Here is a 22,852-nt window from a genome sequence, read left to right as displayed (position 1 = left end):
GCATTTAATTTTCAATAACTTTGTAAACATTTCATAAAACATGTTTTCACTTTGTCACTTTTGTATTTTGTGTAGATTGGCGTGAGAAGAAAAAATCTATTTAATCCATTTTGAATTCATGCTGTAACACAACAAAATGTGGAACAAGTTAAGGGGTATGAATACTTTCTGAAGGCACTGTATCCCAGAGGCACTAGCAACCTTCACCTCAATTACATATGCCAAAGGCACTAGCACCTTTCACCTAAACCCGGATAGGTGCAGTGAAATGTGTTGTTTTACAGGGTCAGCCATATTAGTACAGCGCCCTTGGAGCGAATTAGGGTTAAGTGCCTTGCTTATGTCTCAGTGGCACGAGCACCTATCAGGAGACAAAAAAATTAAAGAGAAGGGTTGTGTAGAGAAGGTTGTGACAAGAGAGGAAACAAAGTAGTTACAGAGAAGAGTAGAGAAAGAACAGAGGAGAGGGCTAGTGTGGAAGAGGAAAAGAGTAGAGAAAGAAGAGAGGGGTGGAGTGGAGGGCTGAGGGGACAGAGAAGTAAACATCATCCATCACTGTGTGTTGGGGCTACTTCTGCCACGGCTGACACACACATGCCCTGGGAACTAGAGGTCGACCGAATATGATTTTTCAACGCCGATACCGATTATTGGAGGACCCAAAAAAAGCCGATACCGATTTATCGGAAGATTTTTATATATTTGTTATAATGACAATTACAACAATACTGAATGAACAATGAACACTTATTTTAACTTAATATAACACATCAAATCTATTTAGTCTCAAATAAATAATGAAACATGCTCAATTTGGTTTAAATAACGCAAAAACACAGTGTTGGAGAAGAAAGTAAAAGTGCAATATGTGCCATGTAAAAAAGCTAACGTTTAAGTTCCTTGCTCAGAACATATGAAAACTGGTGGTTCAATATTCTCCGTTTTTTAATTTTCCCAGTTAAGAAGTTTTATGTTGTAAGGATTAGGAATTATGACGCGTCGACTATTTCTCTCTATACCATTTGTATTTCATATACCTTTGACTATTGGATGTTCTAATAGGCACTTTAGTATTGTCAGCCTAATCACTGGCGTTGATAGGCTTGAAGACATAAACAGCACTGTGCATCAAGCATTGCTCAGAACTGCTGGCAAACGCAGTAAATTAATGAATGCTTATGAGCCTGCTGCTGCCTACCACCGCTCAGTCAGACTGCTCTATCAAATATCAAATCATAGACTTAATTATAATATAATAAACACAGAAATACGAGCCTTTGGTCATAAATAAGGTCTAATTCGGAAACTATCATTTAGAAAACAAAACGTTTATTCTTTCAGTGAAATACGGAACAGTTCCGTATTTTATCGAACGGGTGGCATCCCTAAGTCTAAATATTGCTGTTACATTGCACAACCTTCAATGTTATGTCATAATTATGTAAAATTCGGGCAAATTAGTTCACAACGAGCCAAGTGGCCCAAAATGTTGCATATACCCCGACTCTGCGTGCAATGACACAATTTCCCTAGTTAATATTGCCTGCTAACATGAATTTCTTTTAACTAAATATGCAGGTTTAAAAATATATACTTCTGCGTATTGATTTAAAAAAAGGCATTGATGTTTATGGTTAGGTACATTTGTGCAAAGATTGTGCTTTTTTTCGGCAATGCGCTTTTGTTAAATCATCCCCCGTTTGGCGAAGTTGAAGTAGGCTGTGATTCGATGATAAATTAACAGCCACCACATTGACTTTATGCAACGCAGGACAAGCTAGTTAAACTAGCAATATCATCAACCATGTATAGCTAACTAGTGATTATGTGAAGATTGATAGTTTTTTTATAAGATACGTTTAATGATAGCTAGCAACTTATCTTGGCTCCTTGCTGCACTCGCGTAACAGGTGGTCAGTCTGCTACACAGTCCCCTCGTGCAGTGCAATGTAATCGGCCATAATCGGCATCCAAAAATGCCGATTACTGATTGTTATGAAAACTTGAAATCGGCCCTAATTTATCGGACATGCCGATTAATCGGTCGACCTCTACTGGGAACACGGAATAAAGCGCTCTCACGAACGATATCACCCCTCCCATTCCCCACTCAACATCTTTCTGATTCCCTATCCCACGACTCCTCCAGCCTCTGCAGAATTATCACCATTTATTCAGAGGGGGAGAGAGGGAGAGGCGGTGAGAGTGAGAAGAAGGAGGGATGATCATTAAGAGGGAGCGTGGCCAGGGATCTGCTCCCATCAGCTGAGTAGTCTGGGACCGGCAGAGACGCATGTCTGGAGCTCAATTCCACCACTCACACTCCTTTAATAGGAGCAGGAAGAGGGGATGACTGATACCACATGGCAGGGGAGCTCGAGAGAGAGACAGAGACAGAGAGAAAGAGAGAGAGACTGACAGAGAGAGTGACAGAGACTGACAGAGAGAGTGACAGAGAGAGTGACAGAGAGAGAGAGAGAGAGAGAGAGAGAGAGAGAGAGAGAGTGACAGAGAGAGAGAGAGAGAGAGAGAGAGTGACAGAGAGAGTGACAGAGAGAGAGAGAGAGAGTGACAGAGAGAGAGAGTGACAGAGAGAGAGAGAGAGAGAGAGAGAGTGACAGAGAGAGAGAGTGAAAGAGAGAGAGAGAGAGAGAGAGAGAGAGAGAGAGAGACAGAGACAGAGACAGAGAGAGAGAGAGAGAGAGACAGAGACAGAGACAGAGACAGAGACAGAGAGAGAGAGAGAGAGAGAGAGTGACAGAGAGAGAGAGAGAGAGAGTGACAGAGAGAGAGAGAGTGACAGAGAGAGTGACGAGAGAGAGAGAGAGAGTGACAGAGAGAGAGAGTGACAGAGAGAGAGAGAGAGAGAGAGAGAGAGAGAGAGAGACAGAGAGGAGAGAGAGAGAGAGAGAGACAGAGACAGAGACAGAGACAGAGAGAGAGAGAGAGAGAGAGTGACAGAGAGAGAGAGAGAGTGACAGAGAGAGAGAGAGAGAGAGTGAGAGAGAGAGAGAGAGTGACAGAGAGAGAGAGAGTGACAGAGAGTGACAGAGAGAGAGAGAGAGAGAGAGAGAGAGAGAGAGAGAGAGAGAGAGAGAGTGACAGAGAGAGAGAGAGAGAGAGACAGAGAGAGAGAGAGTGACAGAGAGAGATTCGTGGTAGTTTTCCTTAGGTGAGGAGAATTCCTTACTAATTAGTGACCTTAATTCATCAAACAAGTACAACGGTGGAGTGAAAACCTGCAGACGCTCGGCTCTCTGTGGAATGAGTTTGACACGTGTTTTAAGCGCACTGTTTAATTAAATCATTGAGACACAAATGACTCAAGAGGGAGCGTGATGGCCACGCTGTGTAAAAGAAAAAGCTGCCTCAGCTGCATTGTTCTCAACACCAATATGCTGGTTAACTTTGTTATTATGCACATAGCAACATATAGGGAAAGACGCCAATTCAACAGCACTGTAGATTATGTTTCAGGACAGCAGACAGCGACCGCTATCAAACGCAGGAGAAAGCGCATTTGTAATAAAATTATATTATAGTTATTAGTGTTGCACCATTATTCTTACACAATATAACCATATACAATTACAGTAGCATGTCTTAGAGTGATGGACTGTGCCATTCCGGTGGCCTCCACAATGGATTAGACCACAGAGAGGCGCCAATCAGAACGGTGTCTTGTGCACCATAAAAAAAAAAAGGATCCATTTACGACTGCTCGACTAAAGAAATCTCGGTCGACCAAACAATCCACCAGTTAACTAAATGAGGTCAGCTTCGACACAGACAGACAGACAGACAGACAGACAGACAGACAGACAGACAGACAGACAGACAGACAGACAGACAGACAGACAGACAGACAGACAGACAGACAGACAGACAGACAGACAGACAGACAGACAGACAGACAGACAGACAGACAGACAGACATTCTAGATGAGCAGATACCTCCTGTCCAGAGAGGTAGTAGGTGGCCAGCAGTCCTCCGATGAAGCGGATGTTGACCTCGAAGACAGACACCTCAGCGTTCTGAAGAAACAGAGGGGAGAATCAGCCAGAGAAAGAGAGAAAGTGAGAGATGGAAAAAAAGAAAGACACTGCACAGAACTGCCAGAGCAGCCTTGTGCCAAAACCACATCAGATATCTTGCACAGTAATACCAAACACTAAGAGTGTGTAATGGCACACATTCCTGAATTCAAATAGCCGACCATTCAGACCAAGGCTGTAACACCAAATTCATGTCAGACTAATACAGAGAACACCTTTCCAAGTTCTACCACAAGCACAGCCTGATTCCCTATGTAATAACCTCAACCTTAACGGGCTGTTAATCCAACTGTCACCCTGGGAGAAGGGGGAAGACCAGGGAGGGGAGATGTGTTAAAGGGGGTGTTTTGAGGCCCCCCGGCCGTGTCGTGCTCCCCCTCTGAAGGACAGTGGTGAGAACTCATAAAGCTCAAGGCTTCGTCAGCATCCATCTCCCCTTCAGCACCGCTACCTGTTTACAATGACACTTAGGTTCCAGACAGAGAGCGCGGTCATAAAACCACCGCGTTGGCACTACTGCACAGCACAACAAAATGACCGCCGCCATACGGGTGACCCACGCAAACCGCACAGTACAACAAAAATAAAAAAGTGTCATTCAGGTGACTGAAAATGTCATCAGTCATTCAGGTTCTGCACACAAAGAATCAGACATTACAATCATTCACAGTCATTCAGGTTTCACACTAATTAGTGTCATTCAGGTCTTACTCTAATTAGTGTCATTCAGATGTCTCACACTAATTAGTGTCATTCAGGTCTCACTCTCTAATTAGTGTCATTCATGTGACTCCTATAAAGACATGAATTTATAATGTTTAAGGTGAAAACTGAAAGATATACTTTAACTGCAGTGCTTCAGCTCCTTCGATATACGATGTAACATTTAAAAAGTGTAACATGTAACATTTAAAACATGTCAGAATTTTCCTTGGAAACGATCTGAATTTGTAAATAAGGAATGTTACTCCATATTAAATTAGGTTCATCTAATCCGAGTGGGACATCATGTACTAATTAATCTCCCAAGTGCTATCGATTCACATCAAATCTTACATTAAACTCTGGTAAATTAATTCCTAACCCAGCGTTGGCTAAACAGACCCCATTAATTCAGTCATTTTTAAAGCGTGACGATTCATTTCCGACTGCATTGAGAGTCATCCATCATCGCAGGGCGCTCCAGCACAGGCCTTCCAGGAGCCATCCAGCTAACAATGACTCACCACAAAGGACAGCCCAACATGGCAGCTAATTAATCATTCATTAGTAGAGGCTTTAACACATGTACGAGCTCACACATACACACACACAAGCACATACACTGCGCGCACACACACACACAAGTCGTGCGCACACACACACACGTCGCACACACGTCGCACACACACACGTCGCACACACACACGTCGCGCACACACACACGTCGCACACACACACACGTCGCACACACACACACGTCGCACACACACACACGTCGCACACACACACACGTCGCACACACACCCTCTCTCCCTCTATGAAGCTGTAAGCCCATGATTAAGTTTGACAAAGACTGATGTCTTTAATATAGTCAGTAACTGGAAATCTTTGCTCTCATTTTAGCCTGGAAGTAAGAAGCAACAAAGGAGAGGAGCATAGGTTTGATGCAAACATATTGCTCAAACAAACCTTTCATTTACACTGAAGTCTAAGTACAGAAGATTCAAATTATATTTTGGAACCACCGCAAGCTACAAAACACTACTTCAAACAACTATTTTGAAGAACTTGAAATTCTCATTTGGGAATTGCTATTTTCATCAGAGGCTGAGAAGGGAGGGAGATCAGGGAATAACATCCATGACAGTTTATGAGTTTAACTGTTTATGGCTGAATCTTAATGCATAAATACAGTGAGTGTGGAGGCATTCCAGATAGAATTGATCTAGATCAACACTCCCACTTCAGATTACAACATCCACTCCTCCAATTTCTCTCTCATCTCTTTCTCCACCTTTCATCTTCTTCCTTCCTTCCTTCCTTCCTTCCTTCCTTCCTTCCTTCCTTCCTTCCTTCCTTCCTTCCTTCCTTCCTTCCTTCCTTCCTTCCTTCCTTCCTTCCGTCCGTCCCTCCCCTTCCATCTACTTTGATCCGTCTCTCCCTCCCTCCCTCTCCTTCCGTCAGTCTCTCTCCCTCCCGCCCTCTCCTTCAGTCCCTTCCGTCCGTCTCTCCCTCCCTCCCCTTCCGTCCGTCTGTCCCTCTCCCTCCCCTTCCGTCCGTCCGTCCCCTCTCTCTCTCTCCGTCCGTCCCCCTCTCTCTCTCTCCGTCCGTCCCCCTCTCTCTCTCAGTCCGTCCGTCCCTCTCTCTCTGTCCGTCCGTCTCTCTCTCTCAGTCCGTCCGTCCGTCCCTCTGTCCGTCCGTCCGTCTCTCTCAGTCCGTCCGTCTCTCTCTCGGTCTCTCTCTCTCTCTCCGTCCGTCCGTCTCTTTCTCTCTCCGTCCGTCTCCCTCTTTCTCGCTCCGTCCGTCTCTCTCTCTCTCTCTCCGTCTCTCTCTCTCTCTCTCTCTCCGTCCGTCTCTCTCTCTCTCTCCGTCCGTCTCTCTCTCTCTCTCTCCGTCTCTCTCTCTCTCTCCGTCTCTCTCTCTCTCTCTCTCTCCGTCCGTCTCTCTCTCTCTCTCTCTCTCGTCCGTCTCTCTCTCTCTCTCTCCGTCTCTCTCTCTCTCTCTCTCGTCTCTCTCTCTCTGTCCGTCTCTCTCTCTCTCTCTCCGTCCGTCTCTCTCTCTCTCTCTCCGTCCGTCTCTCTCTCTCTCTCTCCGTCCGTCTCTATCTCTCTCTCCGTCCGTCTCTATCTCTCTCTCCGTCCGTCTCTCTATCTCTCTCTCCGTCCATCTCTCTCTCCGTCCGTCTCTCTATCTCTCTCTCCGTCCGTCTCTCTATCTCTCTCTCCGTCCGTCTCTCTATCTCTCTCTCCGTCCGTCTCTCTATCTCTCTCTCCGTCCGTCTCTCTATCTCTCTCTCCGTCCGTCTCTTTCTCTCTCCGTCCGTCTCTTTCTCTCTCCGTCCGTCTCTCTCTCCGTCTGTCTCTCTCTCCGTCCGTCTCTCTCTCTCCCTCTCTTTCTCTCTCCGTCCATCCGTCTCTCTCTTTCTCTCTCCGTCCGTCTCTCCCTTTCTCTCTCCGTCCGTCTCTCTCCGTCCGTCTCTCTCTTTCTCTCTCCGTCCGTCTCTCTCTTTCTCTCTCCGTCCGTCTCTCTCTCTCTCTCCGTCCGTCTCCCTCTTTCTCTCTCCGTCCATCTCTCTCTCCTTCTCTCTCCGTCCGTCTATCTCTCTCTCTCCGTCTGTCTCTCTCTGTCTGTCTGTCTCTCTCGCTCTTTCTCTCTCCGTCCGTCTCTCTCTCCCTCTCTTTCTCTCTCCGTCCGTCTCTCTCTCTCTCTCTCTCTCCGTCCGTCTCTCTCCGTCCGTCTCTCTCTCTCTCTCCGTCCGTCTCCCTCTCTCTCTCTCCGTCCGTCTCTTTCTCTCTCCGTCCGTCTCTCTTTCTCTCTCCGTCCCTCTCTCTTTCTCTCTCCGTCCCTCTCTCTTTCTCTCTCCGTCCCTCTCTCTCTCTCTCCGTCCGTCTCTTTCTCTCTCCGTCCGTCCCTCTCTCTCTCTCCGTCTCTCTCTCTCTCTCTCCGTCTCTCTCTCTCTCTCTCCTTCTCTCTCTGTCCGTCTCCCTCTCTCTCTCCGTCCGTCTCTCTTTCTCTCTCCGTCCGTCTCTTTCTCTCTTTATCTCTCCGTCCGTCTCTCTCTCTGTCCGTCTCCCTCTCTCTCTCCGTCCGTCTCTCTCTCTCTCTCCGTCCGTCTCTCTTTCTCTCTCCGTCCGTCTCTCTCTCTCTCTCTCTCTCCTTCTCTCTCCGTCCGTCTCTCTCTCTCTCTGTCCGTCTCCCTCTCTCTCTCCGTCCGTCTCTCTTTCTCTCTCCGTCCGTCTCTTTCTCTCTTTATCTCTCCGTCCGTCTCTCTCTCTCTCTGTCCGTCTCTCTCTCTCTCTCCGTCCGTCTCTCTTTATCTCTCCGTCCGTCTCTTTCTCTCTTTATCTCTCCGTCCGTCTCTTTCTCTCTTTATCTCTCCGTCCGTCTCTCTCGCTCTCCGTCCGTCTCTCTCGCTCTCTCTCCGTCTGTCTCTCTCGCTCTCTCTCCGTCCGTCTCTCTCGCTCTTTCTCTCTCCGTCCGTCTCTCTCGCTCTTTCTCTCTCCGTCCGTCTCTCTCTCTCCCTCTCTTTCTCTCTCCGTCCGTCTCTCTCTCTCTCTCCGTCCGTCTCTCTCTCTCTCTCCGTCCGTCTCTCTCTCTCTCTCCGTCCGTCTCTCTCTCTCTCTCCGTCCGTCTCTCTCTCTCTCTCGTCCGTCCGTCTCTCTCTCTCTCTCTGTCCGTCTCTCTCTCTCTTTATCTCTCCGCCCGTCTCTTTCTCTCTCCGTCCGTCTCTTTCTCTCCGTCCGTCTCTCTCTCCGTCCGTCTCTCTCTCTCTCCGTCCGTCTCTCTCGCTCTTTCTCTCTCCGTCCGTCTCTCTCGCTCTTTCTCTCTCCGTCCGTCTCTCTCTCTCTGTCCGTCTCTCTCTCTCTGTCCGTCTCTCTCTCTCTGTCCGTCTCTCTCTCTCTGTCCGTCTCTCTCTCCGTCCGTCTCTCTCTTTCTCTCTCCGTCCGTCTCTCTCTTTCTCTCTCCGTCCGTCTCTCTCTTTCTCTCTCCGTCCGTCTCTCTTTCTCTCTCCGTCCGTCTCTCTCTTTCTCTCTCCGTCCGTCTCTCTCTCTCTCTCTCCGTCCGTCTCTCTCTCTCCGTCCGTCTCTCTCTCTCTCTCTCCGTCCGTCTCTCTCTCTCTCTCTCCGTCCGTCTCTCTCTCTCTCTCGTCTCTCTCACTCTTTCTCTCTCCGTCCGTCTCTCTCTCTCCGTCCGTCTCTCTCTCTCTCTCTCTCTCTCCGTCTCTCTCTTTCTCTCTCTCTGCGTCCGTCTCTCTTTCTCTCTCTCTCCGTCCGTCTCTCGCTCTCTCCGTCTCTCTCTTTCTCTCTCCGTCCGTCTCTCTCTCTGTCCGTCTCTCTCTCTGTCCGTCTCTCTCTCTCTCTCTCTCCGTCTCTCTCTCTCTCCGTCTCTCTCTCTCTCGCTCTCGTCCGTCTCTCTCTCTCTCGTCCGTCTCTCTCTCTCTCGTCTCTCTCTCTCTCTCTCTCTCGTCCCTCTCTCTCTCTCTCCGTCTCTCTCTTTCTCTCTCTCCGTCCGTTCTCTCTCGCTCTTTCTCTCTCCGTCTCTCTCTCTCTCTCTTCTCTCTCCGTCTCTCTCTCTCTCTCGGTCCGTCTCTCTCCGTCTCTCTCTCTCCCGTCCGTCTCTCTCTCGCTCTCTCCGTCTCTCTCTCTGCGTCCGTCTCTCTTTCTCTCTCTCTCCGTCCGTCTCTCGCTCTCTCCGTCTCTCTCTTTCTCTCTCCGTCCGTCTCTCTCTCTGTCCGTCTCTCTCTCTCTCTCTCTCCGTCCGTCTCTCTCTCTCCGTCTCTCTCTCTCTCGCTCTCCGTCCGTCTCTTTCTCTCTCCGTCCGTCTCTCTCTCTCTCTCCGTCTCTCTCTCTCTCTCTCTCTCTCTCTCTCTCTCTCTCTCTCTGTCCCTCTCTCTCTCTCTCCGTCTCTCTCTTTCTCCCTCTCCGTCCGTCTCTCTCGCTCTTTCTCTCTCCGTCCGTCTCTCTCTTTCTCTCTCCGTCCGTCTCTCTCTCTCTCTCTCTCGTCCGTCTCTCTCTCTCTCTCTCTCCGTCCGTCTCTCTCTCTCTGTCCGTCTCTCTCACTCTGTCTCTCTCCGTCCTCTCTCTCTCTCTCTCTCTCTCTCTCCGTCTCTCTCTTTCTCTCTCTCCGTCTCTCTCTCTCTTTCTCTCTCCGTCCGTCTCTCTTTCTCTCTCCGTCCGTCTCTCTCTCTCTCTCTCTCGTCCGTCTCTCTCTCTCTGTCCGTCTCTCTCACTCTTTCTCTCTCCGTCCGTCTCTCTCTCTCTCTTTCTCTCTCCGTCCGTCTCTCTCTCTCTCTTTCTCTCTCCGTCCGTCTCTCTCTCTTTCTCTCCGTCCGTCTCTCTCTCTCTCTCTTTCTCTCTCCGTCCGTCTCTCTCTCTTTCTCTCTCCGTCCGTCTCTCTCTCTCTCTTTCCGTCCGTCTCTCTCTCTCTCTTTCTCTCTCGGTCTCTCTCTCTCCGTCTCTCTCCGTCTCTCTCTCTCTCGGTCCGTCTCTCTCACTCTCTCGGTCCGTCTCTCCGTCTCTCTCTCTCTCGGTCCGTCTCTCTCACTCTCTCGGTCCGTCTCTCTCTCTCTCTCTCTCTCCCGTCCGTCTCTCTCTCTCTCTCTCGCTCTCTCCGTCTCTCTCTTTCTCTCTCTCTGCGTCCGTCTCTCTTTCTCTCTCTCTCCGTCTCGCTCTCTCGCTCTCTCCGTCTCTCTCTTTCTCTCTCCGTCCGTCTCTCTCTCTGTCCGTCTCTCTCTCTCTCTCCGTCCGTCTCTCTCTCTCCGTCTCTCTCTCTCTCGCTCTCCGTCCGTCTCTTTCTCTCTCCGTCCGTCTCTCTCTCTCTCTCGTCCCTCTCTCTCTCTCTCTCTCTGTCCCTCTCTCTCTCTCTCCGTCTCTCTCTTTCTCCCTCTCCGTCCGTCTCTCTCGCTCTTTCTCTCTCCGTCCGTCTCTCTCTCTCTCTTTCTCTCCGTCCGTCTCTCTCTCTCTCTTTCTCTCCGTCCGTCTCGCTCTCTCTCCGTCCGTCTCTCTCTCTCGCTCTCCGTCCGTCTCCCTCTCTCTCTCTCGCTCTCCGTCCGTCTCCCTCTCTCTTTCTCTCTCCGTCCGTCTCTCTCCCTCTCTTTCTCTCTCTCCGTCCGTCTATCTCTCTCTCTCTCTCCGTCCGTCTCTCTCCCTCTCTCTCTCCGTCCCTCTCTTTCTCTCTTTCTCTCTCTCCGTCCGTCTCTCTCTCTCTCTCTCTCCGTCCGTCTCTCTCTCTCTCTCTCTCCGTCCGTCTCTCTCTCTCTCTCCGTCCGTCTCTCTCTCTCTCTCTCTCCGTCCGTCTCTCTCTCTCTCTCTCTCCGTCCGTTCTCTCTCTCTCTCCGTCCGTCTCTCTGTCCGTCTCTCTCCGTCCGTCTCTCTCTGTCCGTCTCTCTCCGTCCGTCTCTCTCTCTCTCTCCGTCCGTCTCTCTCTCTCTCTCTCTCTCTCCGTCCGTCTCTCTCTCTCTCCGTCTCTCTCTCTCTCGTCCGTCTCTCTCTCTCTCTCCGTCTCTCTCTCTCTCCGTCCGTCCGTCTCTCTCTCTCTCCGTCCGTCTCTCTCTCTCTCCGTCCGTCTCTCTCTCTCTCCGTCCGTCTCTCTCTCTCTCCGTCCGTCTCTCTCTCTCTCCGTCCGTCTCTCTCTCTCTCTCTCTCTCAGTCTCTCTCTCAGTCTCTCTCTCTCAGTCTCTCTCAGTCTCTCTCTCTCAGTCTCTCTCTCTCTCTCTGTCTCTCTCTCTCTCTCTGTCTCTCTCTCTCTCTCTGTCTCTCTCTCTCTCTGTCTCTCTCTCTCTCTCTCTCTCTCTGTCTCTCTCTCTCTCTGTCTCTCTCTCTCTCTGTCTCTCTCTCTCTCTCTCTCTCTCTCTCTCTCTCTCTCTCTCTCTCTGTCTCTCTCTCTCTCTCTCTCTCTCTCTCTCTCTCTGTCTCTCTCTCTCTCTCTCTGTCTCTCTCTCTCTCAGTCTCGCTCTCTCTCTCAGTCTCGCTCTCTCTCTCAGTCTCGCTCTCTCTCTCAGTCTCGCTCTCTCTCTCTCTGTCTCTCTCTCTCTCAGTCTCGCTCTCTCTCTCAGTCTCGCTCTCTCTCTCAGTCTCGCTCTCTCTCTCAGTCTCGCTCTCTCTCTCTCTGTCTCTCTCTCTCTCTGTCTCTCTCTCTCTCTCTCTCAGTCTCTCTCTCCCCCAGAGCTGACCGGAAGGGTCCAGAAGTTAATTACCTCTCACAGCATCAGCCAGTCAGAAACACAAACACACACACACTCTGCCTGCGATGTCATTAGCTCAGCAGGGCTTTAATAACTCCATCCTGGGAGAGAAAGAGAGAGGGGGGAGGGGAGAGGGAGCAAGCCAGAGAGAGAAAGATTGGTAGAGCAGAGAACCAAGACTGAGGTGAAGATGCTCAGAGAGAGAAGCTGACTGGTATTGAGGGTATACACTGATTGTACACAACTGACCCTGATATGTGGTCTGGTTTGTGGGCTCTACATTCCCCAGGTCTGTGTTCTGCATCAGCACAGTCGGCAACGCTCTCCCTGCCCACATTGTTTCCATGACACCTACTCCCGTCTCCTGGTTACCAGCGGCTGTCCAGTTCTCCCTCCCTCCCATCACAGCAATGCTAGATGCTCCTCTTCTCATGTATCAACAGGCTTCACTACCGGTCAGAGATAAAACAAGAGTGCATTCTGTCTGTAGCCTGGGCTGTCTGCAAAGCGCAACTCATATCTGCTGTCTGTGAGCCTGTCACTCTAGCACCCCCTGGCTGTATGGCTGTAAGTAGATCTAATTTCCAGGTACAAGTGGCATCAAGCATGTTGTTTGCTGGTTTTTGGTTCTCTGAACAGAATGGCACTCAAGACTACAGGCCAGAAGAAGGAGGCTAAGTTCAACTGTTTTACTCCTGGAGTGAGTACAGGAACTAAAAGGTTTTGTTCTCTACTCACCACACTGAAGTCCAGGTTCTGCTCAATCCACTCCTGTCCATCCTTGAACTCATCGTGGAGGCCCATCATGTACAGGCTGTCTAAGGCGTCCACTATGGTCGCCCCCATCTGGGAATTACCTGGACAGAGGACAAACACACACAGGGATAGGGTCTTAAAGTGACTTATTACCATATGCACAGCATATGTGGCCCATGTCAAATGAATGAAACCCACAACTCCTGGGCCAAGAGTTTTTCCTAGTCAGGTCACAGTCCTGGCTCTGTGTTTTATCATTGAAAAATGCTGTCCCCCTATCAGTAGAAGGTGTTGTCCCCATAACAATTGGAGGTCTTGTCCCCCTATCAGTAGAAGGTGCTGTCCCCATAACAGTAGGAGGTCTTGTCCCCCTATCAGTAGGAGGTGCTGTCCCCATAACAGTAGGTGGTCTTGTCCCCATAAGAGTAGGAGGTCTTGTCCCCATAAGAGTAGGAGGTCTTGTCCCCATAAGAGTAGGAGGTCTTGTCCCCATAAGAGTAGGAGGTCTTGTCCCCATAAGAGTAGGAGGTGTTGTACCCATAACAGTCGGAGGTCTTGTCCCCATAACAGTCGGAGGTCTTGTCCCCATAACAGTCGGAGGTCTTGTCCCCATAACAGTCGGAGGTCTTGTCCCCATAACAGTCGGAGGTCTTGTCCCCATAACAGTCGGAGGTCTTGTCCCCATAACAGTCGGAGGTCTTGTCTCCATAACAGTAGGAGGTCTTGTCCCCATAACAGTAGGAGGTCTTGTCCCCATAACAGTAGGAGGTCTTGTCTCCATAACAGTAGGAGGTCTTGTCCCCATAACAGTAGGAGGTCTTGTCCCCATAACAGTAGGAGGTCTTGTCTCCATAACAGTAGGAGGTCTTGTCTCCATAACAGTAAGAGGTCTTGTCCCCATAACAGTAGGAGGTCTTGTCCCCATAACAGTAGGAGGTCTTGTCTCCATAACAGTAAGAGGTCTTGTCCCCATAACAGTAAGAGGTCTTGTCCCCATAACAGTAGGAGGTCTTGTCTCCATAACAGTAAGAGGTCTTGTCCCCATAACAGTAAGAGATCTTGTCCCCATAACAGTAGGAGGTCTTGTCCCCATAACAGTAGGAGGTGCTGTGTCATTACACAGGGCGTGACTTTGGGCCCCTGCACCACATAGATAGATGGATAGATGGATATAACCCGTTTTAGCTTGGTCATTGTATTGCCATTCCGGGCTTTCACCATTTTAAAGTCAGAGGGATTGGAAGAGCGGTCTTCCCCTCTCCAGAGTCTAACGCAATTACTAGCTCACTACGGCTAGCAGTGATCTTCATTAAAACATGACAGACAGCCAAATCACTCACACTCCACTTTCTCTCCAATCCCTCCCTCAATATCACCACAGGCCAAGGGAGTGATGCAGTCTGCCCAGGGTGGTGAGCGTTGGTCATTATAATTCACTTTAATTAAGACCAAAGCTTGATCACTAGCTCTTCTACCATGCTCTCTAATACGGCCCTCTTTTTAAGACTTCTGCTCTAATAGGCTTTCCTGTGGCTCAGTTGGTAGAGCATGGTGTTTGCAATGCCAGGGTTGTGGGTTCGATTCCCACGGGGGGGCCAGTACAAAAAAATATATAAAAAAATAAATGCATGTAATTAAATGAAATGTATGCATTCACTACTGTAAGTCGCTCTGGATAAGAGCGTCTGCTAAATGACTAAAATGTAATGTAATACCGCAGCTCAGATTAATACTAGTTATACTACTACAGCTCAGATGAATACTACAGTTATACTACTGCAGCTCAGATTAATACTAGTTATACTACTACAGCTCAGATGAATACTACAGTTATACTACTGCAGCTCAGATTAATAATAGAGTTATACAACTGCAGCACAGATGAATACTAGAGTTATACTACTGCAGCTCAGATGAATACTACAGTTATACTACTGCAGCTCAGATGAATACTACAGTTATACTACTGCATCTCAGATGAATACTACAATTATACTACTGCATCTCAGATGAATACTACAATTATACTACTGCATCTCAGATTAATACTAGAATTATACTACTGCAGCTCAGATTAATACAAATTATACTACTGCAGCTCAGATTAATACTAGTTATACTACCGCAGCTCAGATTAATACTAGAGTTATACTACTGCAGCTCAGATGAATACTAGAATTATACTGCTGCAGCTCAGATGAATACTAGAGTTATACTACTGCAGCTCAGATTAATACTAGAGATATACTACTGCAGTTCAGATTAATACTAGAGATATACTACTGCAGCTCAGATTAATACTAGTTATACTACTGCAGCTCAGATTAATACTAGAACTAATACTGAAGTTCAGTGTTATAGTCTTAATACTGTTGCTCTTTTTGATAGCTCTTAACAAGGCCTACATCTCTTGTTATTACCACAGCCTGACTAGGCTTATATTTGATCTTATTAGAGTACTGGTGCTCTAATGCTGTGGCTGGTTGGACTACTGGTGGGTGCTGCTGTGGCTGGTTGGACTACTGGTGGGTGCTGCTGTGGCTGGTTGGACTACTGGTGGGTGCTGCTGTGGCTGGGTTGAACCCTGCAGCCCGGGTCTTATCAGTAACTCTATTATGAGGACAAGCCAGGCTGTAGTTCTGCAGGAGATGCAGTGTTATTATCATTATTGACAGCAGCCTTAAATCACTCTAAAAATACATTCACCGGGCTGGCTAGCTGAGGATGACACTGAGGCTGAGACTCTGGGCTGCCTGAGACTCTGGGCTGCCTGAGACTCTGGGCTGCCTGAGACTCTGGGCTGCCTGAGACTCTGGGCTGCCTGAGACTCTGGGCTGCCTGAGACTCTGGGCTGCCTGAGACTCTGGGCTGCCTGAGATCTGGACAGATTGGCCCTCCTGGTAGTAGAACAGTCAGGACCGCCACGTGTCACGCCTACTGCCAGCAGGGAACCATGTCTGTCACTATACCCTCCTCTACCTCCATTTATTCTATGCCCGCTCACTCCATCTGTCCTTCATTGAGCTACACACTGGAATCCAACCCTCCACCCATCAGAATTCATTTCAATTAAATGAAGGAAGTGAATTGAAATGTAATTAATGAATGAAATTATGTCCTTCCTCTCCCTCTCTCTCTCCCTAGTCCCTGTCTGTACATCATTTTCATCTCAACATCTTTATCTAATCCCTCTCTCCATGTCTGTCCTTCATTCTTCTGTACTTGTCACTTCATCAGTCTTACCATAAATAAAATTGTTTTCCCTCGGTCCCGCCCTCCCTTACAACCTTTCAAATTGGGCCAATCATATCACATTAACCTGGATTGGCATTTTCACCTGGTAGTATTTAAAGATGTCAGACATTATTTATCTGAAACAAATTGCCCAGGATGAGGTTTATTTGGGGAACAATCATCACAGCTACACATTCCCTCCCTCTCTCTGACCCTCTGCCAGTTTCATTAGGTGACAGATTTCCTAGCACTCCAGTATGACTCCACACATGGCACGAACCGTGATGGTTTCATTATTCAGACCTCATTTTCTCTGTCTTGTAAACTGGCGGGTGTGTGAATGAGAGGGGAAATGCAGGGGGCGGGATAGCTCAACCCTGGGCCCAGTGGAGTTATGGGAGAAAACCAGACAGACAGTCGCTGAGTCTATGCTAAAGCCTCCTCTCAGCCCCCCCTCTCTTCTCTGTCCATCTAGCAATCTTTCTCCAGCTCCTCTCTTCACCTCTCTGTCTCTCCCCTCCTTCCCTCTGCGCATTTAGCATTCTCCCTCACCCTCTCACTTCTCCTTCACTCTCACCCTGTTCTCTCATCCCTCTCACTCTCTGTTTCTTCTGGGTAAACAGCAAGTGGGTCTGGCTTAATGAGCAGTGTGTAGTCGGAGCAGCCAACCCTCTCCATGGCTAACTCGAACCACGCTCCGCTCCTCCTATGCCCACCACCAAGTTACTCAAATTATATGGCTCTGCATTGAAACATCTGCTGCTGCATCTGTCCACTGGCCGGCTCCTTTGAGCATCTCTGACTGGGCCTTCAATGAGAACCTGACCCTACATTCATAGATTGACTGTGGATTTACTGCAGGCCCCACACCATCACGGCCAAGACAGACACACTTGAGGCTCCCTCCCACTAAGAACACAGTGAAACTGGTAATGCTAATGACTAGATTAAAGCCATACGTCATAGATCTCTCTTACCAAAGGGTTTGCTGTTAGCTCCACAGGGCTATAACACCAGAGCCTGTAACCAGAACACAGTGGGACTCGTAACAACACAGTAGGCCTGATCAGAGTTTTATTTGCTACTGGGTTCAAGATTACATCACGTGCTAGTGATGGGGTAAAAAAAAAAATGGAGAGTTGCATATTTCTTAATTTTATGTAATTTTTTATTTCACCTTTATTTAACCAGGTAGGCCAGTTGAGAACAAGTTGTCAGTTACAACTGCGACCTGGCCAAGATAAAGCAAAGCAGTGCGACACAAACAACAAAAGAGTTACACATGGAATAAACAAACATACAGTCAATAACACAATAGAAAAGTCTATATACAGTGTGAGCAAATGAGGTAAGATTAGGGAGGTAAGGCAATAAGTAGGCCGTAGTGGCGAAGTAATTACAATTTAGCAATTAAAACACTGGAGTGATAGACGTATAGAAGATGCATGTGCAAGTAGAGATACTGGGGTGCAAAGGAGCAAAATAAATAAATAAATAATATGGGGATGAGGTAGTTGGATGGGCTATTTACAGATGGGCTATTTACAGCTGCAATGATCTGTAAGATGCTCAGACAGCTGATGCTTAAAGTTAGAGAGGGAGATATGAGTCTCCAGCTTCAGTGATTTTTGCAATTCATTCCAGTCATTGGCAGCAGAGAACTGTAAGGAAAGACGGCCAAAGGAGGCATTGGCTTTGGGGGTGACGATTGAAATATACCTGTTGGAGCGCGTGCTACGAGTGGGTGCTGCTATGGTAACCAGTGAGCTGAGATAAGGCGGGGCTTTTCCTAGCAAAGACTTAAAGATGACCTGGAGCCAGTGGGTTTGGTGACGAATATGAAGCGAGGGCCAGCCAACGAGAGCATACAGGTCGCAGTGGTGGGTAGTATATGGGGCTTTGGTGACAAAACGGATGGCACTGTGTTAGACTGCATCCAATTTTCTGAGTCTTGGACTAGTCAACAACATTATTTTGGTACGAGCTAACAGAGTATGAACTTTCAAAAGTATGGTTTTCACTGGACAGTTACTTGTAATTAAGGTAATTCTTGCAGGGACATGTGTTCGGAGTTCGGCTAGACGCCAGCGAACTGAAGCAGGCCTTTACACTACAAAGGTATCTTTCCTGGGACTAGTGTCGTCAAAGTAGTGTAGTATAAAGAGTCCCTTAGCATAGTTGATGTTGCATGTCCTGAGTGCCCTGGCTGAAAGGTTATTCAGGTCTGTGCCATGGTAAATTATAATATACTTATAAGTGTATACTACACTGATAAGATAATAACCATTATTTAAATAGGCAAGTCAGTTAATAACAAATTCTTATTTACAATGATGGCCTACCGGGGAACAGTGAGTTAACTGCCTTGTTCAGGGGCAGAACAAGAGATTTTATGTTGTCAGCTCAGGGATTCGATCCAGCAAACTTTACAGTTACCAGCCCAACGCTCTAACCACTAGGTTACCTGCCGCTCCCATATTCACAAAGCTGAGAGACATTTGTGTACTAACTAGAAGCCTGGCCCTTGATCATGACTCTCAGTTCCATTGGTGACAAAGGACTGCATCCAATTTGCTGAGTAGAGTGTTGGAGGCTATTTTGTAAATGACATAGCCAAAGTCAAGGATCGGTAAGATAGTCAGTTTTACGAGGGCAAATTTGGCAGCATGAGTGAAGGATGCTTTGTTGTGAAATAGGAAGCCGATTCTAGATTTAATTTTGGATTGGAGATGCTTAATGTGAGTCTGAAAGGAGAGTTTACAGTCTAACCAGACACCTAGGTATTTGTAGTTGTCCACATATTCTAAGTCAGAACCGTCCAGAGTAGCGATGCTGGACGGGCAGCAACGGAAGGAGAGTTGTATGGCATTGAAGCTCGTCTGGAAGTTAGTTAACACAGTGTCTAAAAAAGGGCTAGAAGTATACAGAATGGTGTCGTCAGCGTAAAGGTGGACCAGAGAATCACCAGCAGGAAGAGCGACATCATTGATATATACAGAGAAAAGAGTCGGCCGAGAATTGAACCCTGTGGCACCCCCATAGAGACTGCCAGAGGTCCGGACAACAGGCCCTCCGATTTGACACACTGAGCTCTGTCAGAGAAATTGTTGGTGAACCAGGCGAGGCAGTCATTTGAGAAACCAAGGCTGTTGAGTCTGCCGATAAGAATGTGGAAATTGACAGAGTCGAATGCCTTGGCCAGGTCGATGAATACAGCTGCACAGTATTGTCTCTTATCGATGGCGGTTATGATATCGTTTAGAACCTTGAGCGTGGCTGAGGTGCACACATGACCAGCTCGGAAACCAGATTGCATAGTGGAGAAGGTACAGTGGGATTCGAAATAGTCTGTGATCTGCTTGTTATCTTGGCTTTCGAAGACCTTAGAAACGCAGGGTAGGATAGATACAGGTCTTTAACAGTTTGGGTCTAGAGTGTCTCCCCCTTCGAAGAGGGGGATGACCGCGGCAGCTTTCCAATCTTTGGGGAACTCAGGCGATACGAAAGAGAGGTTGAACAGGCTAGTGATAGGGGTTGCAACAATTGCGACGGATAATTTTAGAAATAGAGGGTCCAGATTGTCTAGCCCAGCTGATTTGTAGGGGTCCAGGTTCTGCAGCTCTTTCAGAACATCAGCTATCTGGATTTGGGTGAAGGAGAAATGGGGGAGGCTTGGGCAAGTTGCTGTGGGGGGTGCAGAGCTGTTGACCGGGATGGGGTAGCCAGGTGGAAAGCATGGCCAGCCGTAAAAAAATGCTTATTGAAATTATCGATTACCGTAGATTTATCGGTGGTGAAAGTGTTTCCTAGCCTCAGTGTAGTGGGCAGCTGGGAGGAGGTGCTCTTATGGACTTTACAGTGTCCCAGAACCTTTTGGAGTTTGTGCTACAGGATGCAAATTTCTGTTTGAAAAAGCTAGCCTTTGCTTTCCTAACTGCCTGTGTATATTGGTTCCTGACTTCCCTGAAAAGTTGCATATCGCGGGGGCTAGTCGATGCTAATGCAGTACGCCACAGGATGTTATTGTGCTGGTCATCTGTTCCTGGTTCTAAATGTTTTGAATTGGGCATTCTTATTTAAGATGGTGAGGAAAGCACTTTTAAAGAATAACCAGGCATCCTCTACTGACGGAATGAGGTCAATATCCTTCCAGGATACCCGGGCCAGGTCGATTAGAAAGGCCTGCTCGCTGAAGTGTTTTAGGGAGCGTTTGACAGTGACGAGGGGTGGTCGTTTGACCGCAGACCCATTACGGACGCAGGCAATGAGGCAGTGATTGCTGAGATCCTGGTTGAAGACAGCAGAGGTGAATTTAGAGGGCAGGTTGGTCAGGATGATATCTATGAGGGTGCCCATGTTTACGGATTTGGGGTTGTACCTGGTAGGTTCATTGATAATTTGTGAGATTGAGGGCATCTAACTTTGATTGTAGGACGGCCGGGGTGTTAAGCATGTGCCAGTTTAGGTCCCCTAACAGTACGAGCTCTGAAGATAGATGGGGGGCAATCAATTCACATATGGTGTCCAGGGCACAGCTGGGGGCTGAAGGTATTCTATTACAAGCGGCAACGGTGAGAGCCTTGTTTCTGGAAAGGTGGATTTTTATAAGTAGAAGCTCAAATTGTTTGGGCACAGACCTGGACAGTATGACAGAACTATGCCGGTTATCTCTGCAGTAGATTGCAACTCCAACCCCTTTCGCAGTTCTATCTTGTCTGAAAATGTTGTAGTTCGGGATTTTTGGTGGCCTTCCTAAGCCAGGATTCAGACACGGCTAGGACATCCGGGTTGGCAGAGTGTGCTAAAGCAGTGAATAAAACAAACTTTGGGAGGAAGCTTCTAATGTTAACATGCATGAAACCAAGGCTTTTACGGTTACAGAAGTAAAAAAATTAGAGCGCCTGGGGAATTGGAGAGGAGCTACGCGCTACAGGGCCTGGATTAACCTCTACATCACCAGAGGACCAGAGGAGGAGTCGGATTAGGGTACGGCTAAAGGCTATAAGAACTGGTCGTCTAGTGCGTTCGAAACAGAGAGTAAAAGGAGCAGGTTTCTGGGCACGGAAGAATAGATTCAAGGCGTAATGTACAGACAAGGGTATGGTAGGATGTGAATACAGTGGAGGTAAACCTAGGCATTGAGTGACGATGAGATCGGTTTTGTCTCTAGCGACACCATTTAAACCAGGTGAAGTCACCGCATGTGTGGGAGGTGGAACAAAAGGGCTAGCTAAGGCATATTGAGCAGGGCTGGAGGCTCTACAGTGAAATAAGACAATAATCACTGACCAAAACAGCAATGGACAAGGCATATTGACATTAGGGAGAGGCATGCGTAGCCAAGTGATCATAGGGTCCAGTGAGTAACTAGGCGAGCTGGAAACACGGCGATTCAAACAGCTAGCGGGCCGGGCCTAGCAGGCGGGCCTTAAGGGGACGTCGCGACGGAAGAGTCTGTTGAAGCCTCGTCGGACGGTTACGTCGGCAGACCAGTCGTGATGGATCGGCAGGGCTCCATGTAGGTAGTAAAAGGGTCCAGGGCCAATTGGAAAAATAGGTATTGTAGCCCAAGAAATTGTCTGATGGACCTTTTCAGCTAGCCAGGAGGTGGGCCTAGCTTGGGGCTAGATCCAGGCTAACTGGTGCTTGCAGTAGCCACTCGGATAGCAGCTTGATAGCTGCGATGATCCAGGTGTAAAGGTTCAGAGCTTGCTGTAGGAATCCGGAGATGTGGTAGAGAAAAGGCAGTCCGATATGCTCTAGACAGCTAGCGGGCCGCGTTTGGCAGGCTAGCAGATGGACCTTCAGGGGACGTCGCGACGGAGGAGCCTGTTGAAACCCCCTCGGGCGGATTACGTCGGTAGACCAGTCGTGATGGATCGGCGGGGCTCCGTGTCGGCAGTAAAAGGGGTCCAGGCCAATTGGCAGAATAGGTATTGTAGCCCAAGAAGTGGCTGATGGACCTCTTCAGCTAGCCGGGAGATGGGCCTAGCACGAGGCTCGCTCCAGGCTAACTGGTGCTTGCGTCGGGACAGAGACGTTAGCCAGCAGTAGCCACTCGGATTGCAGCTAGCTAGCTGCGATGATCCAGGTGAAAAGGTTCCGAGCTTGCTGTAGGAATCCGGAGATGTGGTAGAGAAAAAGCAGTCCGATATGCTCTGGGTTGAATCGCGCTGTGCAGACTGGCAGGAGTTGACCGGGCTGAGGTTAGCTGATGACCGCTAGCAGTGGCTAACTGACTACAAGCTAGTTAGCAGCTAGTTAGCAGGCTAGCTTCTGTTGGGGGTTCCGGTTCTAAAGTATAGAAAATAGCAGATCCATACCACATTGGGTGAGGCAGGTTGCAGGAGAGTATGTTGAAATTGAGGTTAAAAATATATATGAAGAAAAAATATATATATACACGGGACACGACGTCTGACTGCTACGCCATCTTGGATAATATTATTTTTGCTCTAGTCAGCTGTACCTGCACCAAAACGCTGTTATTTTTCCTTCTATAGCTTGTTCTCCATCTTTTTAAATGGTGAGCCAACATGTTGTCAGCACTTTGATTTCCATGACTGATCAAAACTCAATTTCTCATGGCTCTCTTGTCCCCTATGCAGCAGACATTCAGTGCATTCAAAAAGTATTGACACCCATTCACTTGAAAAAATGTTTTGTCACTGGCCTACCTACACATAATACCCCATAATGTCAAAGTGGAATTATGTTTTTTGCAATTTTTACAAATTCATAAAAATGAAAAGCTAAAATGTATTGAGTCAATAAGTATTCAACCCGTTTGTCATAGAAAGCCTAAATAAGTACAGAAGTAATACTTTTCTTAATGTCACACAAATGACTACCTCATCTCTGTACCCCACACATACAAATTCTCTCTCAATCTCTCAGTTGAGCAGTGAATTTCAAACACAC

The 22,852-nt window shown here is 48.0% G+C and overlaps 1 protein-coding gene across 2 annotated transcripts in view; it reads right to left on the bottom strand.

The window, feature by feature from the left end:
- Nucleotides 1-22,852, bottom strand: part of LOC106582087 (mannosyl-oligosaccharide 1,2-alpha-mannosidase IB) — a 140,862-nt gene that overhangs the window by 34,538 nt on the left and 83,472 nt on the right. For both annotated transcript variants that reach the window (XM_014164819.2, XM_014164820.2), the window contains exons 6-7: nucleotides 12,680-12,798; nucleotides 3,955-4,035 (exon numbers count right to left, since the gene is read on the bottom strand). In XM_014164819.2, the coding sequence (XP_014020294.1) occupies nucleotides 3,955-4,035; nucleotides 12,680-12,798 (200 nt within the window). The remainder of the gene's footprint in view (nucleotides 1-3,954; nucleotides 4,036-12,679; nucleotides 12,799-22,852) is intronic.

Source organism: Salmo salar, chromosome ssa21, assembly GCF_905237065.1.
Source record: "Salmo salar chromosome ssa21, Ssal_v3.1, whole genome shotgun sequence".
Taxonomy (NCBI): domain Eukaryota; kingdom Metazoa; phylum Chordata; class Actinopteri; order Salmoniformes; family Salmonidae; genus Salmo; species Salmo salar.
The sequence above is the reverse complement of the archived record's forward strand: the minus strand, read 5'-3'. Positions and strand labels throughout refer to the sequence as shown.